At 53.7% G+C, this 14,227-nt stretch overlaps 4 protein-coding genes across 4 annotated transcripts; 3 read left to right on the forward strand and 1 right to left on the reverse strand.

Moving 5' to 3' along the window:
* Positions 1–566: 566 nt before the first annotated feature.
* COL26b_010656 (uncharacterized protein) lies at positions 567–1,680 on the forward strand (the record flags this gene model as incomplete). Its single annotated transcript, XM_053183349.1, has 2 exons — positions 567–588; positions 677–1,680. 2 exons carry the CDS (start codon positions 567–569, stop codon positions 1,678–1,680), a joined length of 1,026 nt encoding a protein of 341 aa, XP_053032703.1.
* A 1,278-nt stretch (positions 1,681–2,958) lies between these two features.
* On the reverse strand, positions 2,959–4,128 carry COL26b_010657 (uncharacterized protein; the record flags this gene model as incomplete). The annotated part of the gene is made up of 2 exons (XM_053183350.1): positions 2,959–3,018; positions 3,070–4,128. The coding sequence occupies 2 exons, from the start codon at positions 4,126–4,128 to the stop codon at positions 2,959–2,961; spliced, it is 1,119 nt and encodes a 372-aa protein (XP_053032704.1).
* Positions 4,129–8,448: 4,320 nt separating this feature from the next.
* Positions 8,449–9,488, forward strand: COL26b_010658 (uncharacterized protein; the record flags this gene model as incomplete). The annotated part of the gene is made up of 3 exons (XM_053183351.1): positions 8,449–8,575; positions 8,643–8,973; positions 9,032–9,488. The coding sequence occupies 3 exons, from the start codon at positions 8,449–8,451 to the stop codon at positions 9,486–9,488; spliced, it is 915 nt and encodes a 304-aa protein (XP_053032705.1).
* Positions 9,489–11,155: 1,667 nt separating this feature from the next.
* Positions 11,156–12,295, forward strand: COL26b_010659 (uncharacterized protein; the record flags this gene model as incomplete). The annotated part of the gene is made up of 1 exon (XM_053183352.1): positions 11,156–12,295. One exon carries the CDS (start codon positions 11,156–11,158, stop codon positions 12,293–12,295), a length of 1,140 nt encoding a protein of 379 aa, XP_053032706.1.
* Positions 12,296–14,227: the final 1,932 nt, after the last annotated feature.

Consider the following 14,227-nt stretch of genomic DNA (forward strand, 5'->3'; position numbering starts at 1 on the left):
GTGTAGTTCCATGAGATGATTCAGCTGTGCCGCTCCGTCGGCGACTGTGAGACGGACCGACCCGGCAGTGTGGACGGGGTTGCCAAGGAGTCGGATCCTTCGGCCAGCGGGGGTGGACAGTGGAATCACGGCCCATTTCGGCGATTGGGACCGCATCGGAGCAATCGGCGTGTCAGTCAACGCTGTTATCGCCAGCAAACTCCGTGTCATCCAAGGGACTTGCGACATCGGTGGTAACGAAGCCGAGGAAGTGCTAAGGATTGGGTAAGCAAATGAATTGCATTTGAGTGGTCGGAATGACGTGATGATGGGGGCCGGGCCTCCCACGGGGGAGTTAATGGCGGGGGAGATAGGCGCGAAGCGGGGCAATTCTGGTGTTATTCATCATGCAATGGAGGGGTAATGCGTTGGGGGTCACAAAGGTACGTGAATAAATAACGGAAGCATTTCGGAACCTTCTTCACTAGTAATATTGAGACCACAGCTTGAAGCTCATATTATTGCTTCAAAACTGACATCGTCACCCGGAGAGTTCAATTGACCACCCAAGAGTAAAGACGGACAAGATGACCAAGATTCTTCTTACTGGTAAGTGAACCCTCACCCTTCTCACTTCTTTCATGTCTCAAGATGAAGGAAACATCACCTTGACATCACGCTGACTGCCCTCACCCAGGCGGCTCCGGCTTCATCGCCGCCCACATCCTCGAGCAACTGCTCGAACGCGGCCACGACGTCGTCACCACCGTCCGCTCCGAGGACAAGGCCCAGAAGATCCGCGACGCCCACCCGGACCTCGACGCCAAGCGCCTCACCATCGCCATCGTCCCGGACATCGCGCAGCCCGACGCCTTCGACGAGGTCGTCAAGACGCCCGGCCTCGAGGCCGTCCTGCACACGGCGTCGCCCTTCCACTTCAAGTGGACCGACGCCAAGAAGGAGCTCATCGACCCCGCGCTCGTCGGCACCACGGCCATCCTCAAGGCCCTCAAGCGCGACGCGCCCGGCGTCAAGCGGGTCGTCGTCACGAGCAGCTTCGCGTCCATCATCGACGAGGCGAAGCTCGCGGACCCGAACACGGTCTTCAGCGAGAAGTACTGGAACCCCGTGACGGTGGACGACATCGGGCGCAGCCCGGCGACGGCGTACCGCGCGAGCAAGAAGCTGGCCGAGAAGGCCGCGTGGGAGTTTGTGGAGAAGGAGAAGCCGGGTTTCGACCTTGTGACTATCTGCCCGCCGCTCGTGCTGGGCCCCGTGGTGCACCACTTCGCGGACCTGAGCAGCATCAACACGTCCAACGAGCGGGTTGTGGACCTGGTTAAGGGCAAGTGGAAGGAGGAGGTCGCCCCGACGGGGGCGGCGTATCTGTGGATCGACGTCCGGGACCTCGCACTGGCGCATATTCTGGCGCTGGAGAAGGCCGGGGCCGGGGGCAAGAGGCTGTTTACGACGGCCGGGTGGTTCAGCAACGCGGAGATTGCGGAGGTTGTGAGGAAGAACTTCCCCGACCTGAAGGAGAGGCTGCCGGCGCCTGGAACGAAGGGCGGGGAGCAGCCGCCGAAGGACAAGGTCTACGGGTATGATGACTCGGAGACAGCCAAGATTCTGGGAATTAAGTGGAGGAGTTTGGAGGAGAGCATCAATGACTTGGTCAAGGACTTGAAGAAGTTTGGTGTTTGAGAGGGCTATTAGCTGGTAGAACTACAACAAGAAGACATTCATTTGTACATGTGATATTGCGTGAACTTGGCAATAATTTCTTCTGCTATTCCTCATATAAGTCAAAAAGTCCTGGCGACCTTAATGAGAAGAGATGGTGTATTGGACAGCATCCGGAGATGTGGGGCCGATAGATGGCTCCGGCCCGGCGTACGCAGAGGGACTGGCCGGGCAGTCAAAAGACACCCATGCAACCAGCAACCCAACCTACGCATCAAGAAGGCAGTAGACCTGACTTAGCGAACGTCATCACATTCTCGTGGCAGCGATCGGCACTTCTGGACCTTCTCGGAAGATAGATTGTTTATGCCCTGGCCCGTCCCCAAGGTCCAATATGTCCAAGATTTGCTCCAGACGGTGTGTGAAGCGGAGAAATGCCTGGCTTGAAATCATATACAGCGGACCTTGTGCGACTCTTTGTCATACCAAACACCCAGGAAGCACATGCAGTATCGGGTGAAAAGGAGGATAGCAACTGAATATGCCTGTCACGTCGTACAGCGTTGTATCTCTGGAACAGGAAACATGCCTCGGTTAGGTGGGTATGCGACAGATTTGACGGTCAACGATGGCGAATCTCCTCTGCTAACATGATTATCATCTTGCCGTTTCTTTGTTATATCAAGCCAGCCCCGGGTCGACCCTCATAGCCACGTTACTCGACTCATTTGACAAACCCACTCAAGCCGCTAACATACTTGCCGTCAGGCATATGAAAAACATCGTAAGTCCTTTCGAAATCGGCATCATCCCACAACACGTTTCATTGCCATGTGCACTAATTCAACGCCCAGGCCCTTCTCTTCGGCACCATCGCCACAGCGATCAATCGTCCATTCACTTCAGACGAGATCGAGATCATCAAAAACGTTCCAGAGGTCGACTTCATACCTATGTTCATCGCGCAAGAAATTTCTCAACTGCCGCCCCTCTACATCGACGAGAACACTTCTGACTGTATGATTGGAGTCCTCGAGAAATGTGTTCTGCGTGTTTATACGCATTGCTCTGTGAAGTGCGGAAACCCGGACTTTCATCCCATTGAATGTCTCAGAAAGTGCAATGAAATGGCCTTCGACATTTGTGAGAGACTAGACTGCTGGGGGGTGCCGTCTTAGTCTCGCGGAGCTCTCGCAGACATTCAGGATCGGCTGCGTCACAACTTCATTTTTTATTTCTTATCGGATAGAGATTCATCTCATCGCTCTGATAGAATGCTCTTGTTGCTTGTATATGTCTCTAGGCGTGGAAACTATCCTTTCTAGTGTGACGGCTACGCTTTCTCAGCTTTGCACCCTTCTGTGATGAAGTCAGCCACTGTCACAGAATGTTTGTCATTCGGAAACTTACCAAAAAGAGAACGAAAGGTACAGGAACAAACGACACAGCAAAAATGGCCAGCAAGATGCTCGATCCGAGTATGCCCAACTTGAAATACAACAGCGGCACAAACAAAGGGAATGTGCCGCCGCATAGACTAGTGAATATCTCATGCCCTGCGAAGATTGAATTGATATGATCCGGGAACGACTCTCCGAGATAGTTCATGAATGAAATGAACAGCAGCAAGGCGCCTGATGTGAACAAAGATGACCCGACAATGGGAACACTCCAGTGGGTAGTGGGTTTCGCTGTAAACCCGAACCACAGCAGACTAGCCGGCGGGAAAAGACACCCAAGCATGGCTGGCAATAGGAGCTTCTCAGGCTCAATGTTGCCCAGGTGGTCGAAGTGAGGCTCGATGCGCTTCCTATAGTAGAGGAAGAACGGAGGAATTATCAAAAGGACACCGACGATCAGGCCCAGAAGAGTGATGCTGCGAGTTCCCAGGTCGAAGTGGTAGACCTCTTCGTAGGCCATGGGAAGTGCCTCGAACCAGATGTACATCAGGCCGTAGATGAAGGAACTGTATAGCGTGAGGAGGAAGACAACCGGCTCGGTCATGGCCATCGTGAACGGCCTGATTAGATGAGTCAAAAACACCTCTCTCCCCGTCGTGTCTTCCCACTTGATTTGAGCGTCGCAGATGTATCGTCGATCGCCTGTTGCCCTGCGTAGTCGAAGAGTACGTCGGTACAGGATGTTGTCGGCGCTGGTTTCCGGGAGGAAGAAGAGCATCACGACGAGTGTTGTCGTCCCCATCCAGGCGGTAATCCAAGCCGTCCACTTCCAGCCCATGGCTTCGACAGCAAACCCACCGATGATCGGGCCAATTGTCGGGCCCCCAATGCCAATGAGAGCCCACATTGCCATGGCATAGGTCTGCTTTCGCGCTGCGTACAAATCCATCAGGATTCCGCCCCCCGAACCCAGAACTGGAGAACCGAAGAAACCGGCAATGAACCGGAAGGACAGCAGCATGCCGATGTTGGTGGCCAGAGCTATCGGTATTTGAGCCACAATCAACATGATGAGTGCGAAGACGTAAATGGGGTTTCGCCCGAGTTGGGGCATCTCTTCCAGCGGGCTCCAAACCATCTGCGCCAAAATGAGATAACGATGTCTTAATGGTGTAGAACTCAACTCACTGGTCCGATTCCGTATCCAAGAACAAACGTGGTCAGTCCAAGAAGGGCAACATCCTCGCTGACTCCAAATTGCTCCCTCACGCCGGCCGTCCCGACCGTATAGATGGACGCACCGGCATATGTGCAGGCAATGAGTAGGCAAACCTGAAAGCTGACGATGGTTTTCTTGAGACCAGTCCAGTTTCTCGGGTCCTGATTTCACGTCAGTGGAAAACAGCAGACACCAAATTGATTGGATTGTACCTCTGGATCGTCTGGAAGAAATTGGACTAGGTGAAAGTTTCTGTTGGCGATCGGCGAGTTGGAAGAATACTTCTCCAAGTTCGAGATCTCCAGAGTCTCATTCGACCAGTGGCTATGTGGTAATCTTGGTTCGTCAAAAGAGCGCCCGCGTGTGTAGGGATCTCTAGTCGCGTTCCTCGCCCTGTTCTCCGATGCGTTGCGTTTCAGAGCCGGACCTCTGCTCGCGTATGACCCCATCGCCTCCGTCGTCTCCTGCGGCCCATTTCTTCGAGCGCTGTCATTCACATACCTCTGTCTAAGCAAAGGATGTCGTTCATCGAAATATTGAAACTCGGGCAGCGTGCCACCCGTCACCAAACGAATGGCCTGCCACGCAAGCGTATCTCGCACGTAGTCGAAAAATGGCATTATATCGCTTTCGCTGTGCCCCAAATGATGCGGGAGAGACTATCCGGCAGGATTCTCTACGGACGGGTGCTATCTTACTTCTACTCTGCTTCTCTACCTAATGCACGTCCGGCCCGGGCCTTCGCCAAAGTTCACCCGCATAGACGACCGTCATCGTCCGAAAGCCACGCACAGCACACGGTTTACAGACGATGCTGCGCGGGGGAGCGACATCGAGCGCCATGATCTTGCGGGGGAGGGCACATATGATCAGACGGTGTCTCTGCCCCGGGCACTCTCACCGGGGCCTCACGAATACGTGTGACCCAACATCAAAGCGGTGCAAGAACCTCTAAGACATGCCCAGGGTAGAAGAATCGTTCGAAGCTCCGGTGGCGTCCCCGATTCGAGTTTCCTACGGCTATGACTCGGTGCGGGGCCGTGTGTCCCCGAGACTTTCTCGTGTCAAAACTTGGTCTTGCATTGCTTCCCGAAGACTGGCTGACTTGTGAAACTGACGTCAGGATCGATGGGATGAAGGTTTCGATGTGTTGTTTGGAAGCGCGAGATATGCCTGATGGAGATAAGCTACCGATGGAGGATTTAAGCAGCCGGCATGCATCCACTTGACATGGAGCTTAACTCAAACGCTAAATGTAAGTGAAAGCGATTATCCCTACTCCTCTGCCGTCCAGAAGGCTTGCTTCCATGAAGGAATAGTTGAGCAAGGTTAGCAATCGACGGGTTTGTCAAGATCTGGGTTCTGCCAGCCTGCATCGAGAAGCAAACACAATTACTTTGGCTGATAAACTCATTCCGAGACTCCCTTTTCAGCTTACATGCCTACGGTGTGCTTTTGTAAGGGGTGCCAGACCGACGGTATTCCACCCGGCAGTCACCCTCCCGCGATTCCAAATCGTAATATTCTTGCTTCTTTCTTCATTGAGCCGCAAGTTCGTGGGCCACTTGTAGTGCTGCATGCGAAATTCCTCGATATCAACTTCAAGTAACATCTCCTTGAGAGAGACGGCGCCAAGAAATGAACGGTCTAGACTCTTGAAGGCTCCCATGAGAATTTTGGGGTAGCAGTGTCTGGTTTGAGAGTGCGATCGTCGGATGTCGCAGTGACATAACCTTCGTTCAGCTCCACATAGCTGCTTGGTATAGGATCAAGTCCGCTTCTTGGCCAAAGAGATGTTTCATCGTGTGCAAGATGCCGAAGAGGATATTATAAAAGTATGCAAAGAGCAAGATTAATGTAGTGAACTTGACGAGTCTGCATGGTTTAGGGCATGGCCGCAAAGGAAAATTGGGCGGAAGAGGATACTGGAGGGACAAGAGAGCTTGGCGAAGAGATGAGTGCACATAACACAAGCTGGTATAAAGCATGTATCACAGCATTGGATTTGGTCTTTTTCTTCCGTGTCACTATATCAGGCACCGGGATTAAACGAGTCACTGATTGCTCTTATCTTGCATGCCTTCAGAACCATCAAGCCAGCGTTTCTAGGCTCTCTGAGTTTCCTTGTCATTCACTTTGTCTGCATAGCCTTTGGCAGTATACTCGACGACGCGTTCGAGCATTTCTTTCGGTAGGCTTCTCTAGCTGAAGACCAAGCCTTAAGAAGGAAAACCCATAGACATTCCGGAAGGCATTAGTAAGTAGGATGAGCTGGAAGACATCGTGAGAACGATGCCGGTACCATGGAAAATCCAATGCAAAGCCGCTTATGTCATGGTGATTTGGATATGTTACCTTCGACTAAAGGTGGGAAAATGGCCGAGTAAAATGGCCGAATGTATTTGTCCTCGAGCACATAAAGGTATGTAAACACTGCCATAGTGACCGCATCAATCGGAGTGGCCACGTATCTTAGTCGGGTCTTGCTCGCGATATCTTGAAGGTGAACTTGGGGATTCGTAGAAATAACGTATGGTGTATTGAGAGATGATGATGCAAAGAATTGTAAAAAGAAGATGTTGGGGCAATGTTTGGTGTATGAATATATTGGCGAGTCTCGATGTGATCCTCCTCCTCCTACCCGATAGTGGCAAATGGTCGAACCAAACCAACGCCAGCCTTGCTGCACGAGGATCGCGAGGGGAATCCAAAAGGTTAGATACTTTCAACGAAGCACCGCCAAAAGCCGCTTCCGCTCAAGAGTTTCAGGACACATCATACAACAGATTCCGGACAAGCTTTCCTACCTTGTAGGCTCCAGCTGCATTTTGTTGGCGCTACCTTTTATGGTCTTGGCGGGAGGATAAACGACACGTTATCTACAAACTTGTAAGTACTATTGGACACCACCTTGAAGTCAACCAGAGGCGTGCTCATTTATCTGGCATGGGAGGCAAGGTTCGGATGGCAATCACGACACTTGTCATCGCTGCGATACTCGAATACATTGAACATCCTTTCCTCAAACATGACGGCGGCTGAGCTGTTGAGCTCCGCTTTTGAGTATTCGGCACAGCATCATCTTAAAGTCGCCGGGCTTAGATGTGAAATGGCTGTATGTACCTATTGATTTGACCAATAGTGAGAGAAACGTATGACTGAAGCTATTCTATATCTATGCGCTGGGTCATCTTCGGTTACGACAACAAGACGAGGAGACATTCCTCGTCTTGGCGACGGCGAAAGTTGTGAGGTAAAAGCCGAAACCAGACGCTATGCTGTGAAACGGGGGACTCGGTGTACAAAGGGCTCCAGACTGCCTACCTGTCTGAGAAACGAGGTAAGTGAGCATATAACTCAGGATACTAATTCAGGTAAGCGAGACTGGAGTGCAACTTTTGCCTCGGGTCTGTTCAACGCTCGTAGTTCCCGAACTTTGAGTTCTGCAACACTTTTGAGAGGAAGCGACTTTGCCCGCCCAGTATCTTGGCCTTGGGATCTTCAGAAGCGCTGACCAATTGCCGTTGGGATCGCTCAAATTAGAAGAGCTGTAGGTTCCGCAGTTTTTCGTGATCGTTTACTGCTAAGAGACAACTCCATTTTCACACCTGAGAGAGTTACTCGAATTACATTTCCGACTGCCACTATGCCACTGATATGGGCCATATCTCGATCTCGGCCGAAGCAATGTGCAAGATCCGATAGCGCCGAGCAGTCCTACTGTTCGTTCTTCTAAGTTACGATGTTCTTGATAGTTTGTCGGTTCAGAGTTGAGATCATCAAATTCTCAAGAGCGACAGTTGGCAAGTGGAATTTGATCGAGGTGATAGTGGTGGACATGATGTCTGAGACGCCTCCACCACAAAAGCGACCGACGGCCCGTCCGGGGAGCATACCCGACCTGGTCGCCCCCTAACAGTCTGGGGTAACCCCGCCAATGGCGTCCCATCGCCTAGCGCAGTGAGCTTCGGCCGGCGAGCCTCGGTCCAAATTCCCCATCCAAGGAGCTATAGCTTCCTCGGCCTCCAGTCCCCTCAATTTCCTCCAACTCCGACTTCTTACTTCATAGTATTGCGGGCCCAGCGATTTGATCCATCTTCGTCTCTTCTTGGAGTCATGTAAACCGTTTGCTCTGAATTCAATTGAGTTACTCTTACCATCATCACCATTATGGCGGACAAGGCGCAGCAAAGACTCCAGGCCGTGGGCAAGCAGCTCGACGGCCCCGCCCCCATCACCAAGGTCGCCGGCCCATCTGCCGCACCTCGCGTACCGGGCAAGGTCGTCATTATCACAGGTTAGTTGAATCCATGACATCAAATAGTGGAACCGTTATCGTGACCCAGAGACTGACAATTGAGCAGGCGCAAACTCCCTCCTGGGTATCGGTCGCGCCGCGGCCCACCAATATGCCGAGAACGGTGCCCGAGCCATCTACATCTGCGACTTTGCCGACAGCAACCTCGAGTCTCACAAGCGCGAGCTGAACAGCCTTTTCCCCAAGGTCGAGATTCACACGCGCCAATTCGATGCCGCAAACGAAAGCGCCGTCAAGGAGGTTGTTGGCCATGCCATGTCAACATATGGAAGGCTAGACATCTTCTTCGCCAACGCCGGCATCGCCGGACCCCATAACATCTTTACAGAAATCACCGAGGAGGACTTTATGGAGAACCTGCGCACCAATACCCTGAGGTAACAAGCGAACATTGCGGCGCTTCTACGGTCCCAATATGCTGACTCGTCGCTGCAGCGTCTTCCTCGCCGCCAAGCACGGTGCGCCCGCCATGCAAAAGACATCCACAGAGAAGCCGGCCCCTTGCGGTAGCATCATCCTCACCGCTTCCGTCGCCGGCATCCGTTCCAATGCTGGCTCGACACCTTACTCCGCTGCCAAAGCCGCCGTCATCTCTGTCGCAAAGACCACTGCCTACCAACTCGCCGGCACGAACGTGCGCGTGAACGCCATCTGCCCAGGACTCATCGAGACTGGCATGACGGCACCCGTGTACAGCGCGGCCCGCGCCCGCGGCACCACGGGCAGGATCGGCCAGATCAACCCCATGAGGCGCGGCGGGCACGCCGACGAGATTGCGCGTGTGGCACTCTTCCTGGGCAGCGACGAGAGCAGCTATGTAAATGGTCAGGAATGGGCAGTCGATGGCGGCCTCAGCGCGGGACACCCGTACATTGTTGGGAAGCTCGCATGAGAAAACGAGCGGACGTGTTCATATGTCGTTTATGATGCTGATTTGTATACTTATTTGGGAAACAGGCACCTGTTTGAATACATCATAACGCTGGAGCGCAAGTTCGAAGGATTTGTGCCTGCATGAGCCTGTTTATGAGCCCGGTGGGATGAGATGAACAGACGACAGCCTCGGGATCTGGGGCCGCCGGGTCCCGGGGATATTGGGAGGGTCTTTGGTGATGCGAGTACGGACCATTCGTTCCTCGGTCTGGCATATGAAAAGGAAGTCCTGGCTTCTTAGAGGTCGGTGAAGCACGTCAGTGGCGCAGAGAAAGGGGCAAGCGGTTGCACTACCCCTCGATAACCGGGACCATCATGAGAGATCATCAACAAGCTTGAACTTGTACGGACGCCATTACCACTTTCCATCCTTGAACTACTACTCCGAGGCCTATCTAGCGGGTAAGATAATAACCATACAATCTATTTCTCCGGCCTACAGTCCGCCTTCTCCATTCAGCAACGTCTATTACATTCACTTGCTGCCTCATTCGCTCAGGACGCGTCACCTACCCGGCCTCACATGCGCCAGTCCACATTTCAAGGATCGTCGGGGGCTAGAATATTCAAGCATATCTGGCCCTGCGCCGCCAACGGGAGGCAATCGACGGCTCCACAAGCGTAACTACCGTGATTCCGCCGCCAGAATAGCCTCCTCTCAACGCCTGTACTAACCAAAAGCCCCTCGACAGATGAAACCGTAGCAAATTGGATCTGCCAGCACGTCAACCCGTCTTTGGCTGGTTGTGGCTAGAAGGGCTCTTGGCAGTGTGAAGCGCGACCCAGTCCGCGTAATGTGGTTCCCATCAAACCGCTCCAGGGCTGTTTGATGGTTTCCTCCTTCCTCTTCGTTGAGCAGTTCCCGCCGCAGGTGTTGTTTGCTCCTGGGTCTCGGCCGAGCCGCGTAACCACACCCGCCCACATCCCGATGCGCCAGATCCTCCCCGGGACCCACTCCCCTTCCGCGTCCCCACCGCGTTCCCGTACGCCTTCTTGTCCTTGTAACTATGCCTTTACACTACCACGTACGGTGCCGCATAGATTTGACCAACGCAACGCAATTGGAATTACGTCCGCTGTCATTGGACATTAGATGATCCTGGGCGATCCCCCCCTCCGAACAAGATTCACCCCGGTCCTGCGGGGTGGCGGAAGCTGGTCCCTGCTAGCCTCCGAGGGGCGCTACGGTCCGCGGCTAAACCACCAACTCATCCTCTCCTCGACGTCCCTGGCCGCCGGCGAAACATCGATGAGGGAAGGTGACGACGATGTCTTGGAGACGCCGCTGCGGAATTGTGGGGACGGGGGTTGCTTCTCTACTCGTTGCGGAATGTCGTTGCTTTTGCAAGATGTGTGTTTCCTGATGGGCGGCCATTGATCACGGCATAGCATGGTACTGCCAAGACGAAAAGATCAAGGAGATGGCAAGGAGTTGGCCGAGAGTGCTCGGTAGGCACCGTAGAGAAGCAGATCATGGTTCATGAAGATGCCAAGAAGGACGGTGTTATAAGAAGAGGCGTGATTCTCCTCTACAATCAAGTCTCTCTCCTCATCAGGCTCTTCACCTCCTTCAGTCTTTCACTCCAGCCCTCCTCGCCTGCTCCTCCGTGTGTTTTACCGACTAAAATGGCTCTTCGCACCGCCCTCGCCGCGGCCTTGGCCATCTCTCCTCTCCTGGGCAACGTCGCTGCCCACGGTACTCACACCGCAGAGGACATCGCTGCTGAGCTCGCCCTCCGCTCCAAGGTGACCGCCGTCGGAAAGCGTGCCCTCGATGCCTGCTCCAACTCCCCCGCCGCCTTGGCTCTCAAGCAGCGCGCCCTCGACCGCCGCGCCGCCACCGCCGAGCGTCTCCGTGCCGAGCGCGGCCTCCACGGCCAGAAGATGATGAAGCGCGCCCAGGCCGACCTCGAGAAGTGGGCCGCCATCGACCACGCCTCGGAGGCCGGCTACACCCTGGACACTCCCCTGGACGAGATCTTCGGATCCAACGCCACCTGCACCCTCGTCCCCGAGACCACCATCGGCCCGTACTACGTCGAGGGTGAGCTCATCCGCACCGACATCACCGACGGCCAGGGCGGCGTCCCCGTCCACCTGGACATCCAGTTCATCGACATCAACGGCTGCGGCGCCGTCCCCGAGCAGCTCATCGACGCCTGGCACTGCAACGCCACCGGCGTCTACTCCGGCGTCTCCGCCCAGGGCCAGGGCGGCCTTAACACCACCCACGGCCGCGGCGTCCAGCAGACCGACTCCGACGGCGTCGTCGAGTTCGACACCATCTTCCCGGGCCACTACACCGGCCGCGCCACGCACATCCACATCATGTCCACCGACGGCGCCGAGATCCTGCCCAACAGCACCTTCGAGGGCGGCACCGCGCGCAACATTGGCCAGATCTTCTTCGACCAGAGCATCATCTCCGAGGTCGAGCTCCTCGAGCCCTACGCCAGCAACCGTCAGACCCTCACCACCAATCTCCAGGACGGCATCGCCGCCGGCGAGGCTACGGCTGAGTTTGACCCCTTCCTCAAGTACGTCAAGCTCGGCGACGACCTCCAGGATGGTCTCCTCATGTGGATCACCATCGGCATCGACTCCACCGCGGACTACAACGACCAGGTCAGCGCTGCTGCGCACTACTACGAGGGTGGTGGTGTCGACCAGAGCGGTGGCGGCGGCGGCCCCGGCGGACCTGGCGGACCTGGAGGACCTCCTCCCGGCTTCTCGTCTACCGCCGCTCCCTCTGCTACTTCCGCTTAAGGGGTGACTGTGAGAATAACTAAAAGGGGCGAGAGATATGAGTGATGAAGTGTGCGGCTAGGAGAGCTTTGTTTGTTTGGAGGATTGTGACATATGGAGGGCCTGTATTCAGTTCTTGAGACATTATTGATATCCATGGATACCTATTTTGCATCATTCCAAATGAAAAAATAAGCTTGACAGTACATTTGACTATGACCGGATTGTATTGATCTCCAGAAGGAATGTCCTGTCTTCATTATCCTGACCCTCTGCCGTCCAATTACAGAGGCAGAACAGTTCCTCTGCCCGGGCGAATAGAGATGATCAGAATGACTAGGGAAAAGATGAAGACAGGGACAACGATGAAGACAACGACGATGATAATGACAGAGACTATACACGAAGAGAGACACCATGCCCGAATAGTACCATATACTAACCCGGCCCCTTAGCCAAAAGTGCCCACACGAGTTGCAGTGCTTTCATCAAACCCTTTCAACTCCGTCCCACGTTTGTTGCCCAAAACAAAGTCACTTCCTCGACTTTGCCAAACCCCGCGCTCTCCAACACACCCATTCAACGTGCCATAACTGGAGACGAAAGTTCGCTGGAACTACAACGGCAGCTGGATTACCATGTTGGAGGTGAATGAGCCTGGTGTTGTCAATGTAATAACTTCGTTAACGCAACTACGTGGAAACAAACCTTCTAACAGCTATTTAAAGTTCAAAATGCAAATTGATTTGATCTCTTTTATCACAGATCCCAAAAGCCTACGTGAATCCGACTTCGAGCTTCAATATCACGCACAGGCCAAATCTGGTAACAGGAAGCTGGGTGGTCGAGCCGTCTTCAGCGATGGCGGTGGCGGTGAGGACGACGAGGCCGTGAATTAAGTCCCGCAGACAAAAATCAAGTTTTTCTATGCCTGAGCAGTTTCTCAGAGCCGAGAAAAGTTGCTCATTATTGCCACAAAAAGGTGAAAAAAGTCGCGTGCCTACGCAAGCAAACACGCTTGAAGACATAGTGAATCGAACACCAGGCTTCATCTACGCTAACCGCAAATTAAACCACCAATCCAAGCCCGGGAAGGCAATGAAAAGTTCCTATGCTTACTGAGCTTAAGAAGCCGCGGCCCCGCTTGACGATGGGGCATGACCGTCGAATCCATCGAACTGCCAGATTCATAGTAAGGTGATAACACGAAAGGTAGATAAGACCGCTTCTGCATCTCCGTATAAGCGCGGAATGTATCTCCAACCCACCATGGTCGTTTCCTGAGCTTGTAACCATTGTTGTCCGGATGCTTGTCTCACATCTCATGGCATGTTAGTGGGCCGCGCACTCGCATCGAAGAGTCGTTCCACTAGTGAGGAGGAGACATGCTGAGCCCCTGTAGTGGACACTTTCGAGTAAAGAAAAAATAATCTACACCGAGCAAAGCACTTCTGTGATCGCGCAAGCCGCACTCTTGTTAGTAAGTCTTTCGTGTATCGCTCATATAAGGGCGCAGCTGTGGATGATAAGTCGAAGTCACAAGGGTTGCGGTTGGACGCTGCGAATAGAAGCGGCCCATTGGAGCCTTCCCCACTCGGCCTAGCGTCCCGCAGCGGTCGGATGACCTGCCCGCAAACCCCCGCACTTGCCCGAACCTTCTTGACATTCAAATTGATCCCGAAACTCAACAAACACCTCCGGTGGAGTGGCCGAGTGGTTAAGGCGCTGTGTTGTACGTATCTCCTCAAGATGCTCGAGTTCGATTCTGTCACTAACAATTCCTACAGTAGGTTATCATCTGATACCTCAAGCCCGCAGTGGGAAACCTCGCGAGTTCGAATCTCGTCTCCATCAGCACGATCTTTTTTTGCTAATATTCGCTATTCATTTTAGGCGCTTAGCTGGTGATCTCCGTATCATTTTGAATACTAGCTATCGGGTCACGGCCTTTAT

This window comes from Colletotrichum chrysophilum, assembly GCF_026319265.1.
Source record: "Colletotrichum chrysophilum strain AFK26 chromosome Unknown scaffold_117, whole genome shotgun sequence".
NCBI lineage: Eukaryota > Fungi > Ascomycota > Sordariomycetes > Glomerellales > Glomerellaceae > Colletotrichum > Colletotrichum chrysophilum.